The 25,488-nt window shown below is 37.1% G+C and overlaps 2 protein-coding genes across 4 annotated transcripts in view; both read left to right on the top strand.

Annotated features, from left to right (window-relative positions):
• SMG1 (SMG1 nonsense mediated mRNA decay associated PI3K related kinase) overlaps positions 1-1,194 on the top strand; it is a 121,759-nt gene extending 120,565 nt beyond the window's left edge. For all 3 annotated transcript variants that reach the window (XM_074200742.1, XM_074200741.1, XM_074200743.1), the window contains one exon: positions 349-1,194. In XM_074200742.1, coding sequence (XP_074056843.1) covers positions 349-426 — 78 coding nt within the window. In that variant the 3' untranslated portion in view covers positions 427-1,194. The remainder of the gene's footprint in view (positions 1-348) is intronic.
• A 5,122-nt stretch (positions 1,195-6,316) lies between these two features.
• ARL6IP1 (ARL6 interacting reticulophagy regulator 1) lies at positions 6,317-17,589 on the top strand. Its single transcript, XM_074200744.1, has 6 exons — positions 6,317-6,735; positions 8,423-8,556; positions 9,116-9,235; positions 13,160-13,277; positions 14,327-14,411; positions 15,862-17,589. Exons 1-6 carry the CDS (start codon positions 6,700-6,702, stop codon positions 15,978-15,980), a joined length of 612 nt encoding a protein of 203 aa, XP_074056845.1. The 5' UTR covers positions 6,317-6,699; the 3' UTR covers positions 15,981-17,589.
• Positions 17,590-25,488: the final 7,899 nt, after the last annotated feature.

Genomic DNA, 25,488 nt, shown 5'->3' with positions numbered 1-25,488 from the left:
ACAGCTAAGTAATTATTAAGTGTCTGAGGCCAGATTTGAACTCAGATATTCCTGACTCCAAGGCTGGTGCTCTATCCACTGCGCCACCTAGCTGCCCCTTATTAACTTTTTTTAAAGAGACCTTTCACTAAGTAATGCTGTGTTGCATAGTGTGACATGTCCTCCAGGACTTCACTTTCCCTAATGAGTTTGCCTTATACTTTTTACATTTTAAAGGTTTAAATAAGTCATCTACACTGCTGCCTAATTTGGGGATCAATCAGATTTTCCCAAACCAGTTTACCTAGTTTAAAAATTGTTAAAAAAAAAAATTTTTTTTAAACATGTTTTGCTTTCTGTCTTTTACAGGTTGACTATGTGATTAAGGAAGCAACTAATCTAGATAACTTGGCTCAGCTGTATGAAGGTTGGACAGCCTGGGTATGAATGGGAAGACCACAGATCAGTCTGGTTAAGTGAGGTCAGACATCCACCAGAATCAACTCGGCCTCAGGCATCCATAGCCACACCACAGTCGGTGGTGATGCATACTGGGGCTTAATCTGAGGAAACCTAGGAAATCTCGGTGCACTAGGAAGTGAATCCTGCAGGATAGCTGCACTCAGGGATACGCTAAACACAATGGTCTGCAACCCCAGGGTCAAGGGTGAAAGTTCACCGCCTGACCACCACGATTGTCTTTCTGCTACAGAACAGCTGCAAACGTGTCAGGAGGTTAGCTGCAGAAAGAAATCCGAATGCTACAGAGCGCAGAGTGATTTGGAACTCCATTCCACCTGACCCTGTGTGTACAATCCAGGAAATACCAAAGCCCGTTCAAAGAGAAACAGAAAACTGGGGCCATGAAGAAATCACAGCAAAGGAAGATTCGATGCATTCAGATTCTTGTGTTACACTTGTTGTGTGGCAGCAGTACTGGTTGGGTTGACCAGTAAGTTTCAAAAATTAAAAAAAAGGCTACACAATATGAACTTCAGAAATGGACTGAAAGCAAGAGAGCTGTATACCAGATACACTGCAATGGAAAAACTTCTAAAATGAAGAAAAAAATCTGGGTTTCCCCCTTTGTCTCCCTTCTTACCCCCCTTCCTTTTTTCCTTGCTCCTCCTTTCCCTGCCCCCCAACCTCCTCTCCCTTTTACCTAGTCTAGTAGATTATCCATATTTCAAATAAACTTTTATTTCAATCCTTGTATTTCACGTACTTCAGTCTCAATACTGTTAACATAGATTCTTTTTGATGAATGGAAATTTCTCCAAAAGCACTGAAAATATTGAAAATTCAAGGATTACTTAAAGGTTGAATGATCACATACAAAAAAATGTAATTCTGGTTAAGTCATTTCTGTGATTCTATCATGTACAGTTTCCCAAATTGTCACTGTGCATTTAAAAGTAATTAATCTAACAGACATTTGATTTAATGTATATTTCTTTCTGCTGTGGCAGAGTAAGTATGGGGGGAGGGGCAAGTCATTCAAAATTTTCCCAAACTTCATTCTACCGTGATTGCTGTAGTTTCTTTCATAAAAGAGTAGCCAAATCCAATGTAATCTTTTTTAAAAACCAGGATAGAATATCTAGTAGAGTTTACATTGTTGATGACAGATAAACAATAAAGTGATGTTCTGGTGGAGGTAGAGTGATGTTTTTTTTAATTCAAGTTTTCTCATTTGAAACTTTATTTGCAAAATTAAAATTCTTTAGTTCATGTGGTAGATTTGGATTTTACATGTAACACTACTTTTAAAGAGGAACCACCAACATTTTGTTCAGTTAAATTATTAAAGTTATGTATGGAGTACTTTACAGCATGACTTTGATAGTTTACTATTCAGTAATATGTGACAGTGAACTCATGATCAAGATTTTCTTAAAATTACCATCGCATTTTAATCTTGAAGTCTTATTCAGTAAACCATAATCCTGTCTAGAATAAGCTTTTCCAAATCACATATTAAAAAGCAAAACAAGATTAAAAATTGAATCTCAGTAGTTTTCAAACACCCAGAGATTTTTAAGTTTACTTTCCAGCTTTCACAAACTTGAAGTGTTAAGAAAAATTCTTTGTTTGTGAACTTTGTATTTTCTGATTGCTTCATTACTCTGATTTGACACCTATGAGATAATACATTTCATTATGTCTTTTTAACACTTTGCCATGTATTGCAAGAAAAATGGCATTTGAATATCCATGTGCCTAACAAAAGGTCCTATTCACATTTTTTACTTTCTTTATAGTGTACCTTATTTTAATAAAACAACAAAGCTGGAATAGTAATGCCATAATGCATTTTGCATGTTGCTTTGTTTTCTAGAAACTGTGAGAAATTTTTTCATCTCACATGTACCTCTTAATAGCCAAAAATGAAGCTGCTTTTTAGAGATAAGTCTTTATATTATCAGAATGAAAAAAGCAGGGAAGAAATTTTTTTAAAACTTACAAGCCCCTACGGTGTAGTATTTGAAAATGGCTTCTGCTTTATCTTAGTAAGGTAGGTTAATAGAAAATTCTAAGAAGTATCAGATTTCATAGGTGCCTTGGCACTTTATCTCAGCTACCATAGTGAAACAACTTTACTATGAAAGATAGCACTCAAACACATCCAGTAAATCACCTATGCGTGACCATTGACAAATTGATCCCTTTAACCTTACTGTAATGACATCAAAATAATTAACTTTTGTTTTCAGAAATATTGAGGCTCCAGATGTATATTGGCATTTACTGTAGTTTTATTTCCTTGTGGAATTTAAATTTCAAATGACCTTGTAGTTTTAGGTTGCTAGAATATTCATCAGTATTTTCAAGGTTAAAATAGGTTAAAAAGATACTGGTGATCAAATAGGCTGTAGGGTTCATCCTCAAAGAAGAATGAAAAGATGAAGTAGCTATGAAACCATCCTATTTAGTAATAGACAAAATAGCTATGGAAAAAGTTTTTTTTTAATGGTTCAGGTTGCTAACCTCCAAGTAGCTATTTTTCTTTTCTCAAAACCTTAATTATCCTCAGTGTTATGTTGTCTTAAGCCATTGGAATTGCCTGAGCATCTTCTTTGTTTTTAGAGCAAAAACTCTGGAGGTTTACTAGTTTGTGGATTATCTAGAGAGATTCCACTAGTCTGTTCAATGTGTTTGTCCCACTGTGTTCATGATCAGTTCTTATGCAGCTTCCTTGATGGTTATTTGGATAACAGTATTAAGAGTCTCTCTAGATTTGATCTTATGGACTTCATGCAGTGTTCTTTGTGTAGGTAGAACTGTTGTTGATCAAGGCTGAAATTGAAAATAAAATTATCCAGCACTCCATTTAACCCCCATCTCTCTACATTCTAAATGGTTTTCCAGTGTTGTATTATCTGCAATTGTAGGAGTTTACTTCAGGTTTGGTTGGTCTGAGATGTAAAATTTTAAGGAAAGAGCCATTTTAAAATTTCTGAGCAGGGCAGTGTGAGTACAGCCAAATAAATGTTAGAGTATTAAGTTATAGACAGTACTTTAACCCTGACAAGTCTTCCATTTTCAGTTCTCAACAGTTTTGTAATTAATCTTGCAGGTTGTTTAAGCAGCACCAAAACAAAAGGAGTTGGTTCCTCTTGGCAGTTCTTCCCTCCTTTTGGGTCATAAACATAAAATTCAGCCAATTTCTTTAAGCCTGAATGAGCTACTCATTCAAAAGAAAATGACAGATTATTTACTATTATCACCCTTGAATGTTTTTTTACATTAGATTATTAAAATCAGTGACCTATTTCTCACTTGTCTTATACACTATAAAATTGAATTAGGATCTTTATTTTTCTTAGGCTTTGGAGGTAGAATATTAATATTTAGTGAAAGAATGTGGCTTATGCTTTGATGCTATTAATAATTAGAAAGTATGTCCTTTGGGGAAAAGAACATGGTAGCGTATCTAGATACGGTAAATTTTTTCAAGAGATGAGATGGAAAAGAAATTTACCATGCTATGAAATTGTGTGGGTTTTGTTGCACTTTTCCTGTTCCTTATGCCTGGATTGGAAATAGCAACTTTTCAACTTCATTAAACAAAAGTGTTGGAGAACATTTGGCCCTGGCCAAGGAAGTCTCATTAAAAAGGGTGGATTTGAAAACATGCAGACTGTAAATCAATTGGTTTTCCATACTCAGTTGTGTGGGTTTATTAAGGAAAAACTTGTATTAATAATGTAAAAATGTAATGCAATTGTTAGATGTATTTTCAAAAGTGGTAAAGAGTAAAGAATTGCATGTTGCTCAGAAATAATAAGAGTTGTAGAAAGATGCTTTGTTTTTATTTTAAAAAACAGGCGATTTAAATATAAGCATATTTTTACAACATTCAAACCTCAAATGTTTTGTTCAGCTCCACAATTTTTATCCCTAATCCATTACTTTTTTCTAGGATAAAATCTTTCTCTACCACTTGTAAGGATACGATATGAATAATTTCTCCTATTGACCATTATTGTGAGAGCAAACTAAACTGAATCTTCCTTTTTTTCTAACAGAACTGTATAAAAGGAAGTGGCTTCTCTGTATAAAGGTTGTATTGCCTCCCCAATGGATATTTTGTGAGTGTATCACACCATCTTCCTAAAAATGTTGATACTGCAACTTTTGGGGAAAAAATTACAAGCAAACTTTGTGCATACCAATTGCATCAACATGGCAAAGATTGTATAGAATACCTTTTTCAAGAAATAAAGGTTTAAACTCAACTGGGCTAATATTAAACTCTTAATTTATTGATCAAAGTGGACAAATAAAAAATACTTACTAGCCCTAAATATAAAAAGTTTTACCTTCCTACAGATCTACGATGTGCAATTGTGTTACCTTGACCAACTTTCTTAATTTTTAAAATGTTTAAAGGTACATATTCATCAAATTGAATAAAAGAATTATCACTTAAAAAGTTTAGTTTGGTTACAAAATAAAGACAATTCTAAATTTACCCCAAAATTAGAGGGATAGTTTATCAATATAATCTCTAAGGTCTGCTAAGTGGGTGTGTTTGTCCTGTTATGATTTGGCACTTTTTATCTATATTATAAAAACAAGAAAATAGGATGAAAAAATAATCTATAGTATAAAGCCTGTATTTTAAGTGAAATTTAGATAATTTACTGATCTAATCCATTTTTTAAATAATTTAAATATTCCACAACTGCTCATCTGAAGCTTAAGTAGTAAAGAGGGAAAAGCTTATTGAAAAACTCAGACAACCTTATCTACATAATGGTTAGGCTGTGAATGTGGAATAATAACAGGAAGCTCCACTTTATGGAGTAATATAGTACCCAACAGTTCCGTTTCTCATTCTGTTTTAGGTATTTACCACTTGATCTAAAGCATCTTCCTTAAGGCAGGACTTTCAAAATAAAAATTCCTGCTGTTCTGTGGGAGAGAGAAAAGTATTCTCATCAATTTTTCCACTTTATCCTCAAGAGCTTTTTTGAGGAGCCTAACTAACTTGGAGAGTATTCCCACCTTACTTTCCAGTACACCTCAACAACTGAGCCAGTTTTGACTTCCTCCCCACCGTAACCTACACCAAACAAATAGGTTCTTAAATGTTTCTTGGAACACTGAATCCTCGTCCTACCTGGAATGGTCTACAATGCTCAACAGAACTGAATAGAACTTCCCTTGCATTTAGCTGGTGAAGTAAAGCAACGGTACAATTTCAGGGCTATCTGACGTGCATAAACCTGCACGGTTCAAGTTTTACTTTCTAAAACGTGTCATGGCTTAGCTGTTCTATTTCCCAGTGCTAAAGTCACATATCTGAACCGGTTTAAAAGGGACACGCTTCTTTTTATAAGCTCGTGGCTGGATGATGGGAGGAGGGTCACGCGGGTGGCCAGGGTATCACCAGGCAAATACCTTAGACAAACACCAAATACTCCAAAATCTTGCGTATACATTATTGTTCTCCCATATTTTTTTTGGAAGCAATCCGGGTGTGGCGACCCGCCTGGGGTCCCCCGGAGCTGAGACTGGGAGCTCGGCGCCCTCTGACGGACAGGCCGACGCAGCTCTACAGCACGGAGATAGCCGACGTACACAGAAATGCCAGTTCCTTCCCTCCCCGACGTACGGCAGCTCTCCGTCCTTACTCGTGGCGTTTTGCAGAATGGAAATGAGATCTAGAAGGAAAGCTCCGGTCCCGGGCGGAGGCCCGAGGAAGCGCTGCCGGGCTAGGCGCCTCTGCTCACGTTACCCAGACCACCGAGGAAGGAGAGACTGCGCCTGCGTCCCACCCCGCGCGCAGGCGCACACGCTCGGGGCCTTTCCGTACCTGTGACGGTTGAACGGCTTCCGAACCTGGGAAGAGGAGAGGAGGAGCTGGTAGGAAAGGGCTAGAGGGAAGGGAGAGTGCCGAACGGATCGGAGAGATGATTGGCCAAGCGGGCCATTTCCCCGCCTCTCAACCCAGAGTTTTCTTTACATTTTTTTCTGCCTCGTTTTGAAAACATGTACTGGATCGTGGTTGGCTGCTGTGAGTCTGGGCTTCGCCTGAATTCCACCAATGAAAAGGCCAGCTCGCAAGGCCTCTCGGGAAAGGGTGCCGGCCTATAAAAGACTAGGGAGGCCGGCCGTCTCGGAGGAGCTGGGCAGGGTGTCTTGGCGTCCTGCTTTCGTCTTGTATGTAGGCTTCGGTGCCTTCTGCTGAGCCCCTGAGGCGCCGCGGCGGTCATGGCGGAAGGAGATAACCGCAGCAGCAACCTGCTGGTGAGTGGCCCAGAGGCCCCAGGCCTCGCCCCGGCCTGGTGAAGCCCGGGCCTGGAGGCTGGCAGTCCGAAGAAGGTGGGGGTTGGGTAGCAGAGAGGGGAGGGGGGGAGGGTAGCGAGATGGGGACGGAAGGAAAGCTTCGGCGGCCGCGGCCTGGGGCTCTTCGCTCCGCCCCCAGCCGCCCCGTGTACTGGGAAACATCGGGGTTGTAGACGAATAGAATTCCCCCCATTTTCGAGCAGACCATTCCAGGCTTGAGGGTTCGGGAGGAGCGGAGAGGGCGGGGTGCCCGACTGGGGCCGAGGTGCCCGGCGGTCGCGGGCTCCCAGCCCAAAGGGGCCACCACCTTGTAGAAAGGAGAAAACTCGCAAGAGGCACCGACGGGCCCAGGGTTGTGTGAGCTGCTGTGGAAGCGGATGCGATTCATGGAAAAGTGAAGGCAAAAAAACCCTGGCAGGTGGCGGTGGTGAGGTTTAGAGTTAGGAGCCAGCTTAGGTTTACAAATCCCCTTCATCCTGCAGGTAAGGAGCATGGATCCGGAAAAGTACAGTGACTCGTCAATTTCAAGAGAAGGAAATTCTGCAGCATTTTTCATCTGAATAATTTTAAGTGATTTTTTTGGAGAAAACCATGTATCACATTAGCTTTTTAAGACATAAATTTTACTAATTCAAGAGTTTCCCTTTGTGACAATTTGAGTTTCTCAGATTTCCCCACAAAAGAAGTTGAATTGAGTTTAAAAGATGGAGTTTCCCAGTTTGATATGAAATTCGGCTTCATTTTGTGTTACTAATGCTGTATATCCCAGTTTCAGGGAATATTAGAAAAAATCTTTTACAGGACAGCTGTTTTGAACATTGGGAGTTATTTGGAAAATCTTAAAAGATTGAAAGACATCTTAGAGACCTTCTTAGTCCAAGAAAGATAGCAATCCAGATTATTACCCAAATTTATGGTTTTATTAAAATGCTGATTTTTGTTTTAGAAACTACTGGGCCCTGAACTTAAAATTAATAATTGCTGGATAAAGTTATGTTAAATAAAAATTTAACCTTTCAGCTTACTGACTTGATTAATTTTTTTGATGTCTTTTATCTTTATATTACCCACATTTCCCAGTTATCCCTTCCTCATTTTCCCCCAAGTGACATCTCTTCAAACAAAGAAGAAAAGCAGTTTAGCAAAACTATCAGAAATATCTGACATGCAGTGTACCATACCCAGGTGTCTCCTGTCTTTGAATCTTAAGCATGCAATTCGTTTTTCTTCTTTTGTTTTTCTCATTAACATTGCTGTAGGCATTTACATTTTCTTGTTTTGCTTACACCCTCTGCAATCAAAAAGTCTTCTCATGCTTTTCTTTACTTATATCATTTCTTTCAGCACAATATTATTTCTACACATCCATATGCCACAACTAGTTTAGTCAGTTACAGTTGATGGAAATCTAATTTATTTCCAGCTCTGTTCTACAAAAAAGTTCTACTATAAATATTTTTGTTTATGGAGGTCTATCACTGACCTGTTGGTACATCACTATGAATTTTTTTTAAATTACAATTATTGACTAGGTTCAGCTGAGAAAAGATAATTTTATGAGTATTGTAATACCATAAAAGAATTTAACTTTCAGGTAACCACAACAAATTTTAAGAATATTGTAATGATAAATATTTCTTTTATGCAGGCTGCTGAAACTGCCAGCCTGGAAGAACAATTGCAAGGATGGGGAGAAGTGATGTTAATAGCTGATAAAATTCTTCGATGGGAAAGAGCCTGGTTTCCACCTGCAGTCGTGGGTGTTGTTTCTTTGGTATTCCTGTAAGTGAGCTTTGAAGTTGCTATTTTGATATTTGCCAATTAGTATTTACTTGCACCTTTATTAAGCCTTCTTTTTTGTAGTGCTCTAAACCTTTTGTCATGTATAATCTTTAAAGAATGCATTTTCATGCATAACCAATATCAGATTGCTTGCTGCTTGCCAGCTTAGAGAAGAGGGAGGGAAAAGAGAGAGGGAGAAAAATTCTACAAAAAATTATTGAAAACTATCTTTTGGGGGGGAAAATAAAATGCTTTTAAGATTGAAAAAGAAGGCATTTTCTCAGGTCAGCTTTCTCATATTTCATTATTTATGTAAGACCTGCTGTAATGCATTTGTATGTATGTATTATGACTGTATTGGTGCTAAACTCATCTGTTAGACTTTTATGCCCTTTTGAGAACCAGGTCATGCTTGACTAGTCACAGCTTTCTCCCTATTCCTTCATCTAACTCAGCTTTGCTTGCAGTGAGTGTTATGTGTATTGTTTTTTATTGATTTTATGGGATAAAATGTCTAGTAATATGATATTTAAATCTTTTCTTTTTTTCCTTTTAATAGTTTGATCTACTATTTGGATCCATCTGTTCTTTCTGGTGTTTCCTGTTTCGTTATGTTTTTATGCCTGGCTGACTACCTTGTACCCATTCTTGCTCCTAGGATATTTGGCTCCAATAAATGGTAAGATAAGTAGTACTTTGGTAACTCAATATACTTAGAATTGAAGGGAGAGGGAGTTATTGTTATATTAGGATGCCTAATTTAATTACCATCTTTTGCGTCCAGGATTTATAATTCAGAGTTTAAAATTCATTAGAAAAGTAGAGGAAAAAACGGTTAGGGGGTGTGTGCCCACAACTAGGTGGCTCAGTGGATAGAGCACCAGCCCTGGAGTCAGGAGTATCTGAGTTCAAATCTGGCCTCAGACACTTAATAAGTACCTGGTTGTGTGGCCTTGGGCAAGCCATTTAACCCCATTGCCTTGCAAAAAAAAAAATTGATAAGACACTTAATGTCTGGTGGAGAGAATTGCTTTTGAGAAATACATCTAAATTAAAGATATTAAAGGAGATAGTCTAAAGTAACTGAATTAGTCCTTCAAAGTTTAACTTCTCCTGAGATATTGTTTGTTGTGAATGTATCCCATTTTTTTACCTAATGGGAAATGAAGTTACTGTGTATTTCCTATGATACATCTGAAAACAAATCCAGAAAAATAAGCTGATTTTTTACCATAAAAATCTGACCTATAAATCAAATTTACAAATAAATGTACTAATAGAATGAGTTGCAAACTGGAAGTTAAGGAAGCTGTGTATTCAAGCTCTAATTACTAATTAGCTGTCTGACTTTAATCGTTTCTCTGGGTTTCTCTTTATAGTTTAGATTAAATAATAGCTAAGTTCTAGATCTGTGTTTCTTCCTTGACTATTATATATAAAATTGTGACTGTACTTTTGAAAGTCTTTAAGTCTTATTCTTTCATCTCTTTCAAAAGATTTTTTTAAACAATCTTCATAACAAATTAAGAGCAAAATTAGCACATTAATAAACCAGAAACAAAATGAGGTTTTCAACATAATGCTTCAGAATCAACTGAAGTTTGTGTTTCAGATTCTTTTTTAGCATTTTTTTCATTTTTGTTTTTATTTTCAAAATTTTATTTCTTCTACCTGTTCTTTTTTTCCTTCTCCTTATCTCAAGAAAAACAAAACCTGTGTAACAAATATGCATAATCGAGCAAAACAAATTCCTACATTGGACTTGCCTAAAAAACAGTTTGTTTCTATACCTGAATTCATCAACTCTGTCAGGAGGTGGTAACATGTTTCAGCCTTAGTGTTCAGTGTCGTGGCTGTTGCCTGTAGTCTTTTAAGGTTGTTTGTCTTTGTTAAACTGTTTAATTTACATCTGCATTTAGGGGTTTGATTCTAGTTCTTTGCCACCAAAAAATGAGCTCCTATAAATATTTATGTATTTATAGGTTCTTTTCTTCTTTCTTTGGTCTCTTTTGGGGTAAAGACCTAACTAAGTGGTGTCTATGGGCCCAACTTTTTGGGTGTACTTCCAAATTGTTTTTATGAACAGCTTAGCATGGCAAATTTCATATAAATGTCCAAGTGTATGTGTGTGTGTACTGCTCTTTATTATATAATCTAAAGAAAATGCTAAATATATAACCCTCAAAATATGTCATTTTATATTAGCATTTCTTTTTACTGCTTTTGAAATAAATTTGCAATTTTTTTAATGTTTTTGTTAGGCAAATGGGGTTAAGTGGCCATACAGCTAGATAGTTATCAAGTGTCTGAGACAGGATTTGAACCCAGGTACTCCTGACTCCAGGGCTGGTGCTTTATCCATTGCACCACCTAGCCACCCCTAAATTTGCATTTTTAATAAAAAAGAAAAATAATAATGTACTAAAATTTCAGTGGCCACCAATCGTTCCTAAAACTTGATTACTAAATCTGTAAAGATTTTTCAATAAATAGAAGAAAATCCTGGGGGGGGGGATGGGGAACTCCAGAAATACAAACTTCCAAAAATATCAATTCATCTCAGAATTATTTAGAAAATACCTTAAAAGGTCAGCTAGTGGGGCAGCTAGGGTGGCACAGTGGATAGAGCACCAGCCCTGGTGAAGTCAGGAGTACCTGAGTTCAAATCTGGCCTCAGACACTTAATTACCTGTGTGGTCTTGAGCAAGCTACTTAATCCATAAGGTTGATCTTCAAATACTGGGTGACAACTACAAATTTTCTCTCAAGTCTTCTGGCTAAAATAGACCCTTTTTTTAAGACTTAATAATAGCATGAGCTTATAGCTCTTTACTTAACCATTTTATTCTCCTTCCTTTGAATGTATCTTTAGGTTTTTGCTAGCCAATGGGGTTTAGCTTGCCCAAGGCCACACAGCTAGGTAATAATATTAAGTGTCTGAGGCAGGATTTGAACCTCAGGTATTCCTGACTCCAGGACTGGTGCTCTAACCGTGTCTCTCTAACTGCTCCACCTAGCGGCCCCTGAATGTGTCTTCTTTAGAAAGATTTTAATTATTTTGAGTTTTACAGTTTTTCCCCTAATCTTGCTTCCCTCCCCCTACCCCCATAGAAGGCAGTCTGTTAGTCTTTACACTGTTTCCATAGTATACATTGATCTAAGTTGAATGTGGTGAGAAAGAAATCCTATCCATAAGGAAGAAAAATTAAGTATAAGAGATAGCAAGATTGCATAATAAGATAACGGGGGTTTTTTTTCTAATTAAAGGTAAAATCTTTGTTCAAACTCCACAGTTGTTTCTCTGGATACAGATGGTATTCTCCATCCCAGATCGCCCCAAATTGTCCCTGATTGTTGCACTTTTGGAATAAGTGAGTCCATCAAGGTTGATCATCACCCCAGTGTTGCTATTAGGGTGTACAGTGTTTTCCTGGTTGTGCTCATCTCACTCAGCATCATTTCATGTAAATCCTTCCAGGCTGCCCTGAATTCCCATCCCTCCTGGTTTCTAATAGAACAATAGTGTTCCACGACATACATATACCACAGTTTGTTAAGCCATTTCCCAGTTGAAGGACATTCACTTAATTTCCAATTCTTTGCCACCACAAACAGGGCTGCTATGAATATTTTTGTACAAGTTTTGTTTTTACCCTTTTTCATCATCTCTTCAGGGTATAGATCCAGTAGTGGTATTGCTGGATCAAAGGGTATTTTGTTGCCCTTTTAGGCATATGAATTTTATGGCATTCTCTCTTTTTTAAAATGTGATGCCCAACCCTATACCATGATAACACCAAAATGGATACAGGATTTGGATATAAAATGCAATAGTATATATAAGCAGTTAGGAGATCAAGGAATAGTTTACCTGTCAGATCTATGGAAGTGGAAGCAGTTTATGACCAAGGGAGAGATGGAGAATTATCATTAAAAACAGACTAGATAATTTTGATTACCTTAAATTAAAAAGTTTTGCATAGACAAAACCAATAACCAAGAGCAAAAGAAATATAGTAAATTGGGAAACAGTTTTTACAACTAGTAGTTCTGACAGAGGACTCATTTCTAAACTATATAGAGAACTGAATAAAATTTATAAAAAAAAAAACGAAGCAAGCCATTTCCCAATCAACAAATGGTCAAAGGATATGCAAAGACAGTTTGCAGATGAGGAAAGCAAAGCAATCCATAGTTATATGAAAGATTGCTTTAAATCATTACTGATTAGAGAAATGCAAATTAAAGCAGTTCTGATGTACCATCTCATAACCTATAAGATTGGCCAATATGTCCAGAAAGGACAGTGTTCAGTGTTGGAAGGGATGTGGGGAATCTGGGACACTAATACATTGTTGGTGGAGTAGTTACATGACTCTTTGAAATAATGAGATTTACAAAACATGATTTTAGAGCCACATAATTGTATGAGATCTTCTACATAAATAAGAATATTATGCTTTATTGTGGTTCTTTGCCAGATTTTACTTTAGTAGAAAGAATCCTAAAATGTAAGTTTACAAAATTGGATATATGACTTCCTGTTCTATATGAAATAGAAATTTGTTCACAGTAAAAACAGAGGGTGTTGTTATCTTACTAGGACTACTGAGCAACAACAAAGATTTCATGAAATTTGCAGCAATCTAGTAAAGACACGGCGCAGAACTGTTGGCTGGTGGAGACGTCTCTTCACACTGAAGGAAGAAAAACCTAAAATGGTATTTGTTTTTGAAACATTTATTCAATATATCTTCCAGTCTGACTTAATAGTAGCATAATATTTGTAGACTATGAGATATGGGGGTTTTTTGGTTTGTATTGCTTAGGCCATTCAAAACAGAAAGTTACATCATCTGTATTGTGGTTGTTTCAGAATAATGTTTGCTCTTGTAGATAAAAATGTTTTTGTTCCTTTTTTCTTTTTCTCTTTTGCTGAAACAAAAGCAAAATACTTATACTGTATTTAGAGTAAATATTCCCTTGTGTTGCTCCACTTTTACATAATATAATTACAGGAAGAATGAGGGTAAGTTACACAGTAAGTATCAAATGTCTGAAGCCTGGTAGGTAGTGCAGTGGATAGATCATTGGCCCTGGAGTAAGGAGAATGTGAGTTCAGATCTGGCCTCAGACACTTAATAATTACCCGGCCCTGTGGCCTTGGGCAAACCACTTAACCCCATTTGCCTTGCAAAAACCTTAAAAAAAAGTGAAGCCAGATTTTAACTCAGTCAAGTCTACTGCACCATATTTTTTTGAGTAGTTGTGGTTAAGTTCTGAGCTAATACAAGTTGTCTCTTCCACATCTTGGGGATTTCGGAACATGGCACTCCTGAGATCTGGAAAATCTGAAAAACAATTTTTGGGCTCTTCCTTTGTCCTGGAGCAGAAACCTGAATTTTTTTCTTTATCCTTTATGGGGTGTTTACAGTGTGTTAGTGCTAAATTTGGGTTGATATTATATAATACTATTCACATATTTTATACATTTCTAATTTTCTAAACTTTTTCCATATTTTCTGCTGACTTTTGTATCATCTGCAGCTTCCACATAACTCCCCTAAAATTTTCCCATTTGGTTAACAACAATGAGGAAAGTTGCGATGTGGAAGGGATAACTAAGAATTTTTCCATTAAAAGGTCTGAGTAAAGAGTGGGGGGAAAAAGATCATTTGTTTGATTTATAGTAATGACAAAGTCCTAAAAAACTTAGATGTTTTAGGTATCCCACCTCTTTAAACAAGGAATTCTTTTTCATCTTTCTTAGTACTTCATGACCATGATTGTTTCCCTTGCTGCAGTTGCTTGGATTGGACAGCAAGTCCACAATCTTTTCCTCACCTACCTTATTGGTAAGTTTTTTTAGAGACTAAACCAAAGGGATATCCTGTCTATCAAACTGAGCATATTTATAAGCTCTTAGCGTGTGCCAGACATTGTACGGCACCTCAAGGAGCTTCTCGTCTACAAAAGGGAAAAAGCACATATATAATTGCATATGAATGAATACAAAGGTAAATTTTTTTTTAACAGATCCTAACAGCTTAAGGGGATTAGAATATGTCATGCAGAAATTGACACTGGAGCAGAGTTTGAAGTAAAGAAACTGGGGGTAAAGAGGAAAATCTTTGTAGGGGTAGGGTGATTCCAAGAGAGAGAGAATATCAAGTAGGCCAGAGTGTCTGAAATACAGGGGGTGGCAAGGGGTTTGATGTCATAAGGTGGCTGGAAAGCCAGAAAGGAGCCAGGTTGTAAAGAACTTGAAATGCTGTAAGATTTTATAATGTTTGATCTAAAGATAACATGGAGCCCCTGGCATTTGAGTAGAAGAGTGAGTGACATTGGCAAAACTACATTTTAGGAAATTCACTTTTGATAGTTCTGTGAGAGATGGGCATTATTAGCATTTAAAGTAAGCCAATTGAGTCATTTGTATAAGTTCAGTTAAGAGGTGATGAGGGGGGAAAAAAAAGAGATGAGGGCCTAAACCAAAGTGGTGGCAGTGTAAGTATAAATAATTGGTTGTTTGAGATAGTTTGGAAATAGAAACAGTCCCTGATTGGCTATGAAGGGTGAGTGACTAGAATCAAAGATAATGCCAAGGATGAGAACCTGAGTGACATGAAGGCAAAGGTGTGAGTGAGGCCGGATTTAGTTTCAGTTGTTCAGCAACATGGTTGGAGGGAATTGGTCTAGTTTTGGGATTTAAGTTGTTAGCATGGATAGTACAGAGGAATGGGATTCAAGAGTAAAGGACATGGGGCAGCTAGGTGGCAAAAGCACCGGCCCTGGAGTCAAGCGTACCTGGGTTCAACTGGTCTCAGACACTTAATAATTTAGCTAGCTGTGTGGCCTTGAGCAAGCCACTTAACCCCGTTTGCCTTGCAAAAAAAAAAGCCCTAAAACCTAAAAGTAATTTTTTTTAGAAAAATGTTCGTATAAAGAATTTGACCCTCTTGACAGAATAGACTCAGGATATATCTAGAATTTGGACTTGGTCTATAGGAATTTGTTTTGCTTGATTAACTATATATGCTTGTTTAAAAAGTTAATTGTTTTTCTTGGGTTTTTTCTTTTTCTCAGGTAAAATCAATTTTTAAAAGGAAAAATTAATAAAAAGAAAAGATAAAAATGTTTATATATTAATGCCTTCCATGTTTTGAGGTACTTTCAGAGATAGAGAAAAAGATCAACTACTTTTATTTTAGGAACTCTAAATGCTAGGAGAAATAGAAAACATGATATGAAACTTTATTTGTTACATATTCCTAAATATCTTTTTTGTATCTTTTTTGTTTTTAGTAACTTTCTTACTGCTACTTCCTGGACTAAACCAACATGGAATCATTTCGAAGTATATTGGAATGGCCAAAAGGGAGATAAACAAGCTCCTCAAACAAAAGGAGAAGAAAAATGAATGATATATATCTTTCATCCATTATCATAAATGTGACATGGTGTCCTAGGGAACAGTTTCAACAAAGTATGTGTACTAAAATGTTACAGAAGCATATTTTTGCTTTCTCATTTAACTCTCTGACTGGCTCTTGATAAGAATCTGAGATTGGTCAATTGAAAGGCCAGTGTCTTTGTGTAAAATTCAACAGAATGTGTCTTCACTGAAAGGGCCCCCCTCTGAACTTCTTGTACTTTTATTACCCAAGGTTAACTGTACTGGCATTTTTAGGGAACTAAAACAACCCTATAGTATAGTATTCTTGTAATTCACTAGTCATTCACTTTAATCCTTTAGAATTTTAGCAGTAACTTGAGTAATACAGTCCATCTTAATAGTGGAGTATCTCAGGTTAAACTTTTCCTCCTGGATGGTCTTTGGGTGTAAAAAAAAGTAAATTTCACATCCTGCTTCAAAAAGTTAGCTCCATAGATATAAAAACCAGTTTTGTCACTTCTGGTGAAGAGATCAATTAGCATTGATTTTCCATTCTATTCATTATGGAGATAGATAATCACAGAATTACTGAAAAATGGTTCCATGGCCTAGCTAAAGTTAACCTTTTCCCCCTAAGGAATACCCTGGCAATGTGCAGAAATTTGGTAGCAATCTAGCACATTGTTGTCAGTCATTCTTGTGTCTTCACACTTTAGATATAGTAACTTTTACGTAGAAAATTGAGAAGCTTCCTTATAGTAACTCCTAAACAGTCCTGCTGTTATAATTATCTAAATCCCTGACCTGGAGGAGAGGGCAAAGGAAGGACTAATGAGTAGAGTCACCATTAACCAAATAAGAGTTTATGACCAATAGTATTCACCCATTGCTCTAAGGCCAAACAGTAAAACTCACCCTTAAATTGTTTGTCCAGCCCCACTCTAGTAGATAAACAGATCTTATAAGATATTATTTTAAATTCTCACACCTATAATGTTACGACTCAAGACACTGCTGTCACCATAGTTTTAGTATAAAAACAAGTGGTTGCTCCAGTCCTTTGACCACTCCAAAAAGAAAAGGGCTTTTGCTAAAAGCATGTTAGAAAGTCTGCCTCTGTTTTGTGTTTTGAATTTATCAGATATTCAAATTATAGTCAACCTAATAGCCAGAAATTGAGTTGGCTTTGAATTTGAATAAAGAAACCTCTGAAGCTTGCAGCTCTTCTTCACCAACACCCTGCTCCCTGTGAAAAATGTCAAGGAATGTTTAGAAACTATACTCTTAATAAGTATGATGTAGTTTTGTGAATTTAATTGCACTGAAATTAAAACAACTGGGCTGTGATATTTATGTTCTAACAGTAAACTTTTGTTTTCACTTTACTACTGTGGTCAAGGAGCCCATGTAGCATGATTAGTTTTTTGAATGTTGTCTGATATACAAACCACCTAGAAAATATTACATTTATTTCCTCTTGTAAATAAGCCTGTCTTCATAGCTGTTTTTGTGTGTTGTACTTATTGATGGCCTCTGCTGTTTTAATCCTGTATTTTCCTTCTGTGTTTTGTGTAGAAAGAGGCGAGAAGAGAATAAAGAGGGAGGGGAAAGAATAAAAATATTAAACTCTTCACTCACATTCTAGCACTTTTTTTAAAGTTTAACCACAATAATTTTTTAATCAAACTTATAAATCGTGTTTTGAATTCATCATAACATTACATACAGGTACTTAACTATAAAGGATCTGTCTATGACCTTATAAGAACCAATTTGAATAGCAAAGAGGGTTCTGGGTTTTAAGGTAGGCCCTCATAACATGGTTCTTGAGGAACAGTGTTAGTTTCAAGAACCAAGTGGGCCAATTTAGTTGGAACATAAGTGTGTAAAGGGGGAATAATGTGAAAAAAAACCTGTGATGTCTGATGCTGAACTATAAATACCAGACTAAGGAGTTTGTATTTTATCCTAGAACCTGAAATAGAGAAGGAGTGAGAGAAGGTTCTTAAGCAGTAGAGTGACTGATAGGGAGAGTACTTTAGTAGTAGCTGAGAGGGGATTGAGATTTTGAAGAAAAGAACTTGATAAAGGATGGATGGGAGAGTAGATTGGGGATGTGACTAATAGTAAAGAGTCAAGGATGACTAGCTTGAGTAACTAGAAGAATGGTGGTGCCTTGCACAAATATTGGGGAAGGAATGGATTAAATTCTATTTGAATACATCAATTATAAGCAGCTATGTGACATCAAAGTGAAGATATCTAGTAGACTGGTGATGGCTGGAGTTTTAGAAGGGAAATGGCTAATCATCTGCATAGAGAGATGGGTGGAACCATAGTAGCTAATGAGATCACAATATAGAGAGAAAGAGAAGGCCAAGTATAGAGCCCTGGGCTACACAAACAGAATAAGAGATAGTTCAGAAGAAACCAAGTCACCAACAGGCGAAACATTGTCATGGAAGCCCATGGAGAAGAGAATATTTAAGGACTAGTCATCAGTGTCAAGGTTGCAGAGAAGTCAAAGATGATGCCTGAGAGTGTCATTAGTGACCTTAGAGCAATTTCAACTCGTGGGAACAGAAATCAATTTGCAGGGAGTGGAGAATTGAGTGAGACATAAGGTAAAAAGTTTTTTTCAATGAGCTGTGAAAAGAAAGCTTGAGTGCTGTTTTAAGAAGAGGAGAAATGGGTTCGATTGAAGGCAGTGGAAAAGAAGTCAGTGGATAAGGAAATTATGGAGAAAAGGAATGCTTAAACTGTCAAGCTAGACAATACAGAATTGACAGAAGCAAAGGCAACACTTTCCACAATATACCTAAGTAATCTCCAAACTGATATATATAAAAAAGTCACATTATAAATGAGAGCAAGGAACAAATTAAATTGCCTTTCAGATCTCTAAAATACAGAAAAGCTTCATGAACAAATGACTGGAGAGAATCATAGAAGATCAAGTAATTTTGATTACATAGCTACAAACAAAACCAATGCAATTTAGATTGGAAACAAAAAATTTGCAACCAGTTTCTTTAAGGTCTCATTTCTGAATCCCTATGTCAAGACTCATTTGGGAGGGGGAGGAAACTCCCAAAACAAATGTTTGATTTACACTGAATACCAGTTCCACAATGAACACACCTGGGCAGATAGTCAAGAAACTCATTTATCCAAGTCAAAATACTTTAGAGAATTTCTAGAAGAATATACCAGATATTAGTGAAAGATCTTTCCCCACTCTGAGATAACTCAGTTCAACTAAGAGAGTTCTAAATTTCACCCAAAGGGTAGTTTCTTGAAGTCTTACATGGCAAGCTAAGGATAGGCACATGTTGGAGACTATCAGAGATAGAACTCTCATCTTACATTCTAAAGTGGGGTTGAACTCCATATCTTCCCTCAGCTGGAATACAGAAGTACCAGAAACAACTGCAGAATTTAAAGAAACTCCAGCTAAAACAAGAGCCTGGAACCTTATTTTCCTATCAAATTGGGATTGCCCCTCACACAGATGCAATAGAGCATGAGGAGAGAGTCCAGTAACAATGGCTTTTGGGAATTGGGTTACCCTTGAAATGGATTTACTCACCTTTTACACTTTACTATGGTTTTTGGTGGCCACACCAGCAGTGTGATCTGACATACTGTTACTTAACCCTGATTGCCTCATATCCAGGCCTATATTCAGTCCTCCTGATCCATATTTGGCCACTGGAACCAGATGGCTCTGTGCAGAAAGTGCTTGATTTGAAGAGATCAAGCTGGAGCTTGTAAGGATCAAAATACTCAGTCTGAAGATGAGGAAGCACAAGCTCCTGCATCTAAAGACTACAAGAAAAACAGAAATTGGGCTCAGGCTATGACAGAGCTCAAAAAAGACTTTGAAAATTAAATGAGGGAGTTGGAAGAAAAACTGGGAAAAGAGAGATGCAGAAAAGACATGAAAATGAAGTCAGCAGCTTAGTCAAGGAAATCCAAAAAAATGCTGAAGAAAATAGCATGCTATAAACCAGCTTAGGTCAAATGGATAAAACAGTTCAAAAAGTTATTGAGGAAAAGAATGCTTTAAAAAGCAAAATGGGCCAGATGGAAAAAGAGATAAGAAAACTCTCTGAGGAGAACAAATCCTTCAGACAAAGAATAGAATTCAGGGAGATTGATGAATTTAACAGAAATCAGGACTCAATACTTCAAAACAAAAAAAAATGAAAAATTAGAAGAAAATGTGAAATATCTCATTGAAAAAACAACTGATATGGAAAACAGACTTAGGAAAGATAATTTGAAAATTATTGAAATACCTGAAAGTCATGATCAGGAAAAGAGCCTTGACATCATTTTCAAAGAATTACTACAGGAAAATTGCCCTGATATTCTAGAAGCAGAGGGCAAAATAGAAATGGAGAGAATCCACCGATCCCCCAGAGAAAGAGATCCCAAAAAACCAACCCCTAGGAATATTATAGCCAAGTTCCAGAACTCCCAAGTCAAAGAGAAAATATTACAAGCAGCCAGAAGGACACAGTTCAAATATCATAGAGCTGCAGTCAGGATCACACAGGACTTGGCAGCAGCTACATTGGAAGCTCGTAGGCTTGGAATACAATATACCGGAAGGCAAAAGTGCTTAGAATGCAGCCAAGAATGAACTACCCAGCAAGGCTGAATGTCCTCTTCCAGGGAAAAAGATGGACTTTCAATGAACCAGGGGAATTTCAAAGGTTCCTTTTGGAATGGCCAGAGCTGAACAGGTTTGATCTTCAGATACAGGACTCAGGTGAAGCATGGAGATGGGAGGAGAGGGGGGAAATATGAGGAACTTAATGAGGCTGAACTGCATGTATTCTTGCATAGAAAAATGACACTGATAATACTCATATGAACCTTCTCAGTTAATAGAGCAGGTAGAGAGAGCTTTTATAGTTGAAGCACAGGAGAAAGCTGAATTCGAAGATAAAATATGGTGTAAAAATGGAGTCAATAGAAAAAAAGGGAAATAGAATGGGAGAAAGAAAAAGGGGGGGGGGATAGTCTAAGATATTTCACATAAGATTTTTTTTATTACAGTGAGCTATTGCAATGATATGGAAGTGGGGAGGCAAGGGGGAATGAGGGAACCTTTGCTCTCATCAGAGATGGCTAGGAGAGGAAACAGCATATATACTGAATGGGGTATAGACATCTGGAGTAAGAAGGAGTGGAGAGCAGGGGGAAGGGGTGGGGATGTGAATAAAGGAGGAGAGGATGGACCATGAGGGGAGAGTGGCCAGATATAACACATTTTCTTTCTTCTTGCAAGGGGCTGGGATTGGAAGGCCTGCTCAGCACTAAAGTTCCAGGTTGATGCTGGGCCTAAGGGGTGGTACGGGGGCTCAGGGCTTCGTGGCCCCGGGACCAGGGATCTGTCTGCTGCACCACTCAGCTACCCTACAGCAGATTCAGAGTGAAAGGAGAGAGAAAATAGAGTACATGGTAGTGGAGAAATAAGAAAGGAGGGAGTTGCGATCAGCAATGGCAATGGTGGAAAAATAAGGAAATAACTTTTGTGATGGACTTATCATAAAGAATGAGATCCACCCATGACAGAGTTGTTGGTGTTGGAACAAAGACTCAAGCACATTTTTTTGTTATTATTATTTGGGGAAGGGTGCAGGGCAAGTGGGGCTGGATGGCCTGCCCAGGGCCACATAGTGGGCTGATCTTTGGGTGTCTGGGGCCAGATTTGGACCCAGGTGCTCCTGGCTCAAGGGCCAATGCTCTGTCTGCCACCCAGCCACCCCTACTATTATTACTATTTTATTTTATTTTGGGTCTTTTTTTCTTTCTTTTTTTTTGGTTTTTGCAGGGCAGTGGGGATCGGGTGGCTTGCATGTCACATGGCTGGGTGATTGTTGGGTTTATGAGGCTGGATATGGACTTGGATGCTCGTGGCTCCAGGGCTGCTGCCTCGTCCATTGTGCCACCTGGCCATACCTACAATTATTACTATTATTTTTTTATTTTAATTTTTTTCTCTCCCCTTTACTTTTTTTGCCCAATCAAGTCTATCTATATTCATGGGGGAGGAGGGGTATTTTGTTTACTTGTAAACAAGAATATTTTATTAATGTAAAAAAACCATTTGTACAAAATTAGAATAAAAAACAAATTAAAAAAAAAGAATTTTTCTTTCTAAAAGCCTGGACTTAATATTACAGGATCTAGTTATGGAAAACTGCCCTGATATCATGGAACCAGAGGACAAAGTAGTTATTGAAAGAATACATTGATGCCCTCCAAAAAAGATCCTAAAATGAAAACACCAAGGAATGTTGTGGCCAAATCCCAGAACTATCAGATAAAAGAGAAAATCCTGCAAGCAGCCAAAAAGAAGCAATTTAAATATCAAGGAGCCACAGTAAGGATTATGTAGGACCTGGCTGCATGAACATTAAGGGCCTGGAATGAGATATTTTGAAGAGCAAGGGAACTTGGAATGCAGCCAAGAATCCATTATCCCGCAAAGCTGAGCGTTCTCTGCCAGGGAAAAAGATGGACATTTAACAAAATGGAAGAATTCCAAAAATTCCTGATGAAAAGACCAGAGCTAAATAGAAAATTTGGACATCGAACAGGAGGTTCAAGAGACACATGAAAAAGTTTTAAAAAAAAGGGGGGGTGGTAAAATAAAAAAAATTGCTATCCAGTAAGGTGAAACTGGCTATATTCCAGCATGGGGAAAAAGAGTCTCATAAATCTTGAGAATTGTAACTCTTAACAGAGAGAATATACCCTGCCAGAAATGATGGACATTCATGATCTATCCATGAGACTGCTATCCAATGGGATATAACTGGCTTTAAACCCACTTGGGAGAAAGACTCTAATAACTCAAGAATTTTAACTCTATTAGATAGAATGTACTTAGCTAGAAGTGACAGATACTCAGAATTTTCTATGACTTAAATAGAATGATCTAAAAAAACCACTACCTCCTTAAAAAGGGGGACAGGAAGGAGATGGGAGGAGGGAGGGGATTGAATGGGGTAAATCCCATTACACTAAGAGGTAAGAAATACCTATGGTAATAGAGGGGAAGAAGGGAGATAAGAAACACCTGAATGTTCTTCTCATCAAACTTGGCTTAAAGTCAACTTACACTTACTTAGTTAACTTAAAAAACATCTAACCTTTTAAGTATTAAAAGGGGGAAAGGGAAGGAAGGACCGAGAAAGGGAGGGGGAGTAGGGGGAAAAAAGGGGAACTAACAAAAGGAAGGGAAGGGGAAAAGGGAAAAAGGGAAAGGAGAAAGAAAGGGGAGGGGGTGATATAGGAGGGCAAACACACTGAAGGGGGTGGTATTCAGAAACAAAATACTGGGGAATAGGGATAAGGGGGGGAAGAGGGAAAATACATACAGAGGGAAGTTAGCATGGGGGGCAATAAAGAGTAATCATAACCTTGAATGTGAATGGGATGAACTCTCCCTTAAAACATAAGCAAATAGCAGAGTGGATTAAAAACCAGAATCCTACAATATGCTGCTTCCAAGAAACTCGTTTGAAGCAGAGAGATACATATAGAGTAAAGGTAAAAGGTTGGAACAAAATATATTTTGCTTCAGCTGAAGTAAAAAAAGCAGGGGTAGCAATCCTTATCTCAGACAAAACAGCTGCAAAAATAGATAGCATTAAAAGAAATAAGGAAGGAAACTATATTCTCCTAAAAGGTACCATAAACAATAAAGCAATTTCAATACTGAATAGATATGCACCCAATGGAATAGCATACAAATTCTTAGAGGAGAAGCTGAAAGAACTACAGAAAGACATAGACAGAAAAACTCTACTAGCTGGGAGACCTCAACCTCCCACTTTCAGATCTAGATTAATTGAATCATAAAATAAACAAGAAAGAAGTTAAGGAGGTAAATAGATTGTTAGAAAAACTAGATATGGTAGACTTATGGAGGAAAATGAATGGAAATAGAAAGGAATATACCTTTTTCTCTGCAGTACATGGAACTTATACAAAAATTGACCATGTACTAGGATATTAAAAACCTAATGATCAACTGCAGAAAGGCAGAAATAGTGAATACATCTTTCTCAGATCACAATGCAATAAGATAGCAATAAATTACCCAGGTTAAATGAAGAAGAGATTAAATACCTAAACAACCCTATCTCAGAAAAAGAATTTCAACAAGCCATTATTGAACTCCCTAAAAAAAATCTCCAGGGCCAGATGGATTCACAAGTGAATTCTACCAAACATTTAAGGAACAATTGGTTCCAATTCTATATAAACTCTTTGGAAAAATAGGGAAATATGGAACTCTGCCTAACTCTTAACTCTTTCTATGAGACCAACATGGTACTGTTACCTAAACCAGGAAGAGTCAAAACAGAGAAAGAAAATTATAGATCTATTTTCCTGATGAATATAGATGCAAAAATCCTAAATAAAATCTTAGCAAAACGACTACAAGTCATCACAAGAATAATACATTATGATCAAGTAGGATTTATTCCAGGAATGCAGGGATGGTTCAATATTAGGAAAACTGTTAGTATACTCAATTATATCAACAGGAAACCTATCAGAAATCATATGATCATATCAATAGATGCTGAAAAAGCTTTTGACAAAATACAGCATCCATTCCTATTAAAAACACTAGAGAGTGTAGGAATAAATGGATTGTTCCTTAAAATAATTAGCAGTATCTATCTGAAACCATCAACAAACATTATATTCAATGGGGAGAGGCTATAGGCATTCCCAATAAGATCAGGGGTCAAACAAGAGTGCCCATTATCACCACTACTATTCAATGTTGTATTAGAAATGTTAGCATCAACAATTAGAGAAGAAAAAGAAATTGAAGGAATTAGAATTAGGAAGGAAGAGACAAAACTCTCACTCTTTGCAGATGACATGATGTTCTACCTAGAGAACCCCAAGAAATCATCCAAAAAACTACTGGAAACAATTAGCAATTTTAGCAAAGTTGCAGGTTTTATAATAAACCCTCATAAATCCTCAACTTTTCTATATATGTCTAGCAAGATACAGCAGGAAGAGCTATTAAGAGAAATCCCATTCAAAGTAACCTCGGACAATATAAAATACCTGGGAGTCTATTTGCCAAGACACACTGAGAAACTTTTGTAAACAATTATAAACCACTTCTCACACAAATAAAATCAGATTTAAATAACTGGGCAAATATCAACTGCTCATGGATAGGTAGAGCTACTATATAATAAAAATGACAATTCTACCAAAACTAAACTACCTGTTTAGTGCCCTACTAATCAAAATTCCAAAAAATTACTTTAATGAATTAGGAAAAATTGTAAGTAAATTCATATGGAGAAATAAAAAGTCAAGAATTTCCCAGAAATTAATGAAAAAAGTGCAAAAGAAGGGGGCTTAGCCCTACCTGATATAAAATTGTATTATAAAGCATCAGTCATAAAAACTGTTTGATATTGGCTAAGAAATAGCATGGTGGACCGGTGTAATAGACTAGGTGCAAAAGCAGGAGATGA

The sequence above is a fragment of the Macrotis lagotis genome, chromosome X (genome assembly GCF_037893015.1).
Source record: "Macrotis lagotis isolate mMagLag1 chromosome X, bilby.v1.9.chrom.fasta, whole genome shotgun sequence".
Lineage (NCBI taxonomy): Eukaryota > Metazoa > Chordata > Mammalia > Peramelemorphia > Peramelidae > Macrotis > Macrotis lagotis.
Note: the sequence above shows the minus strand (reverse complement) of the source record. Positions and strands in the feature narration are given on the sequence as shown.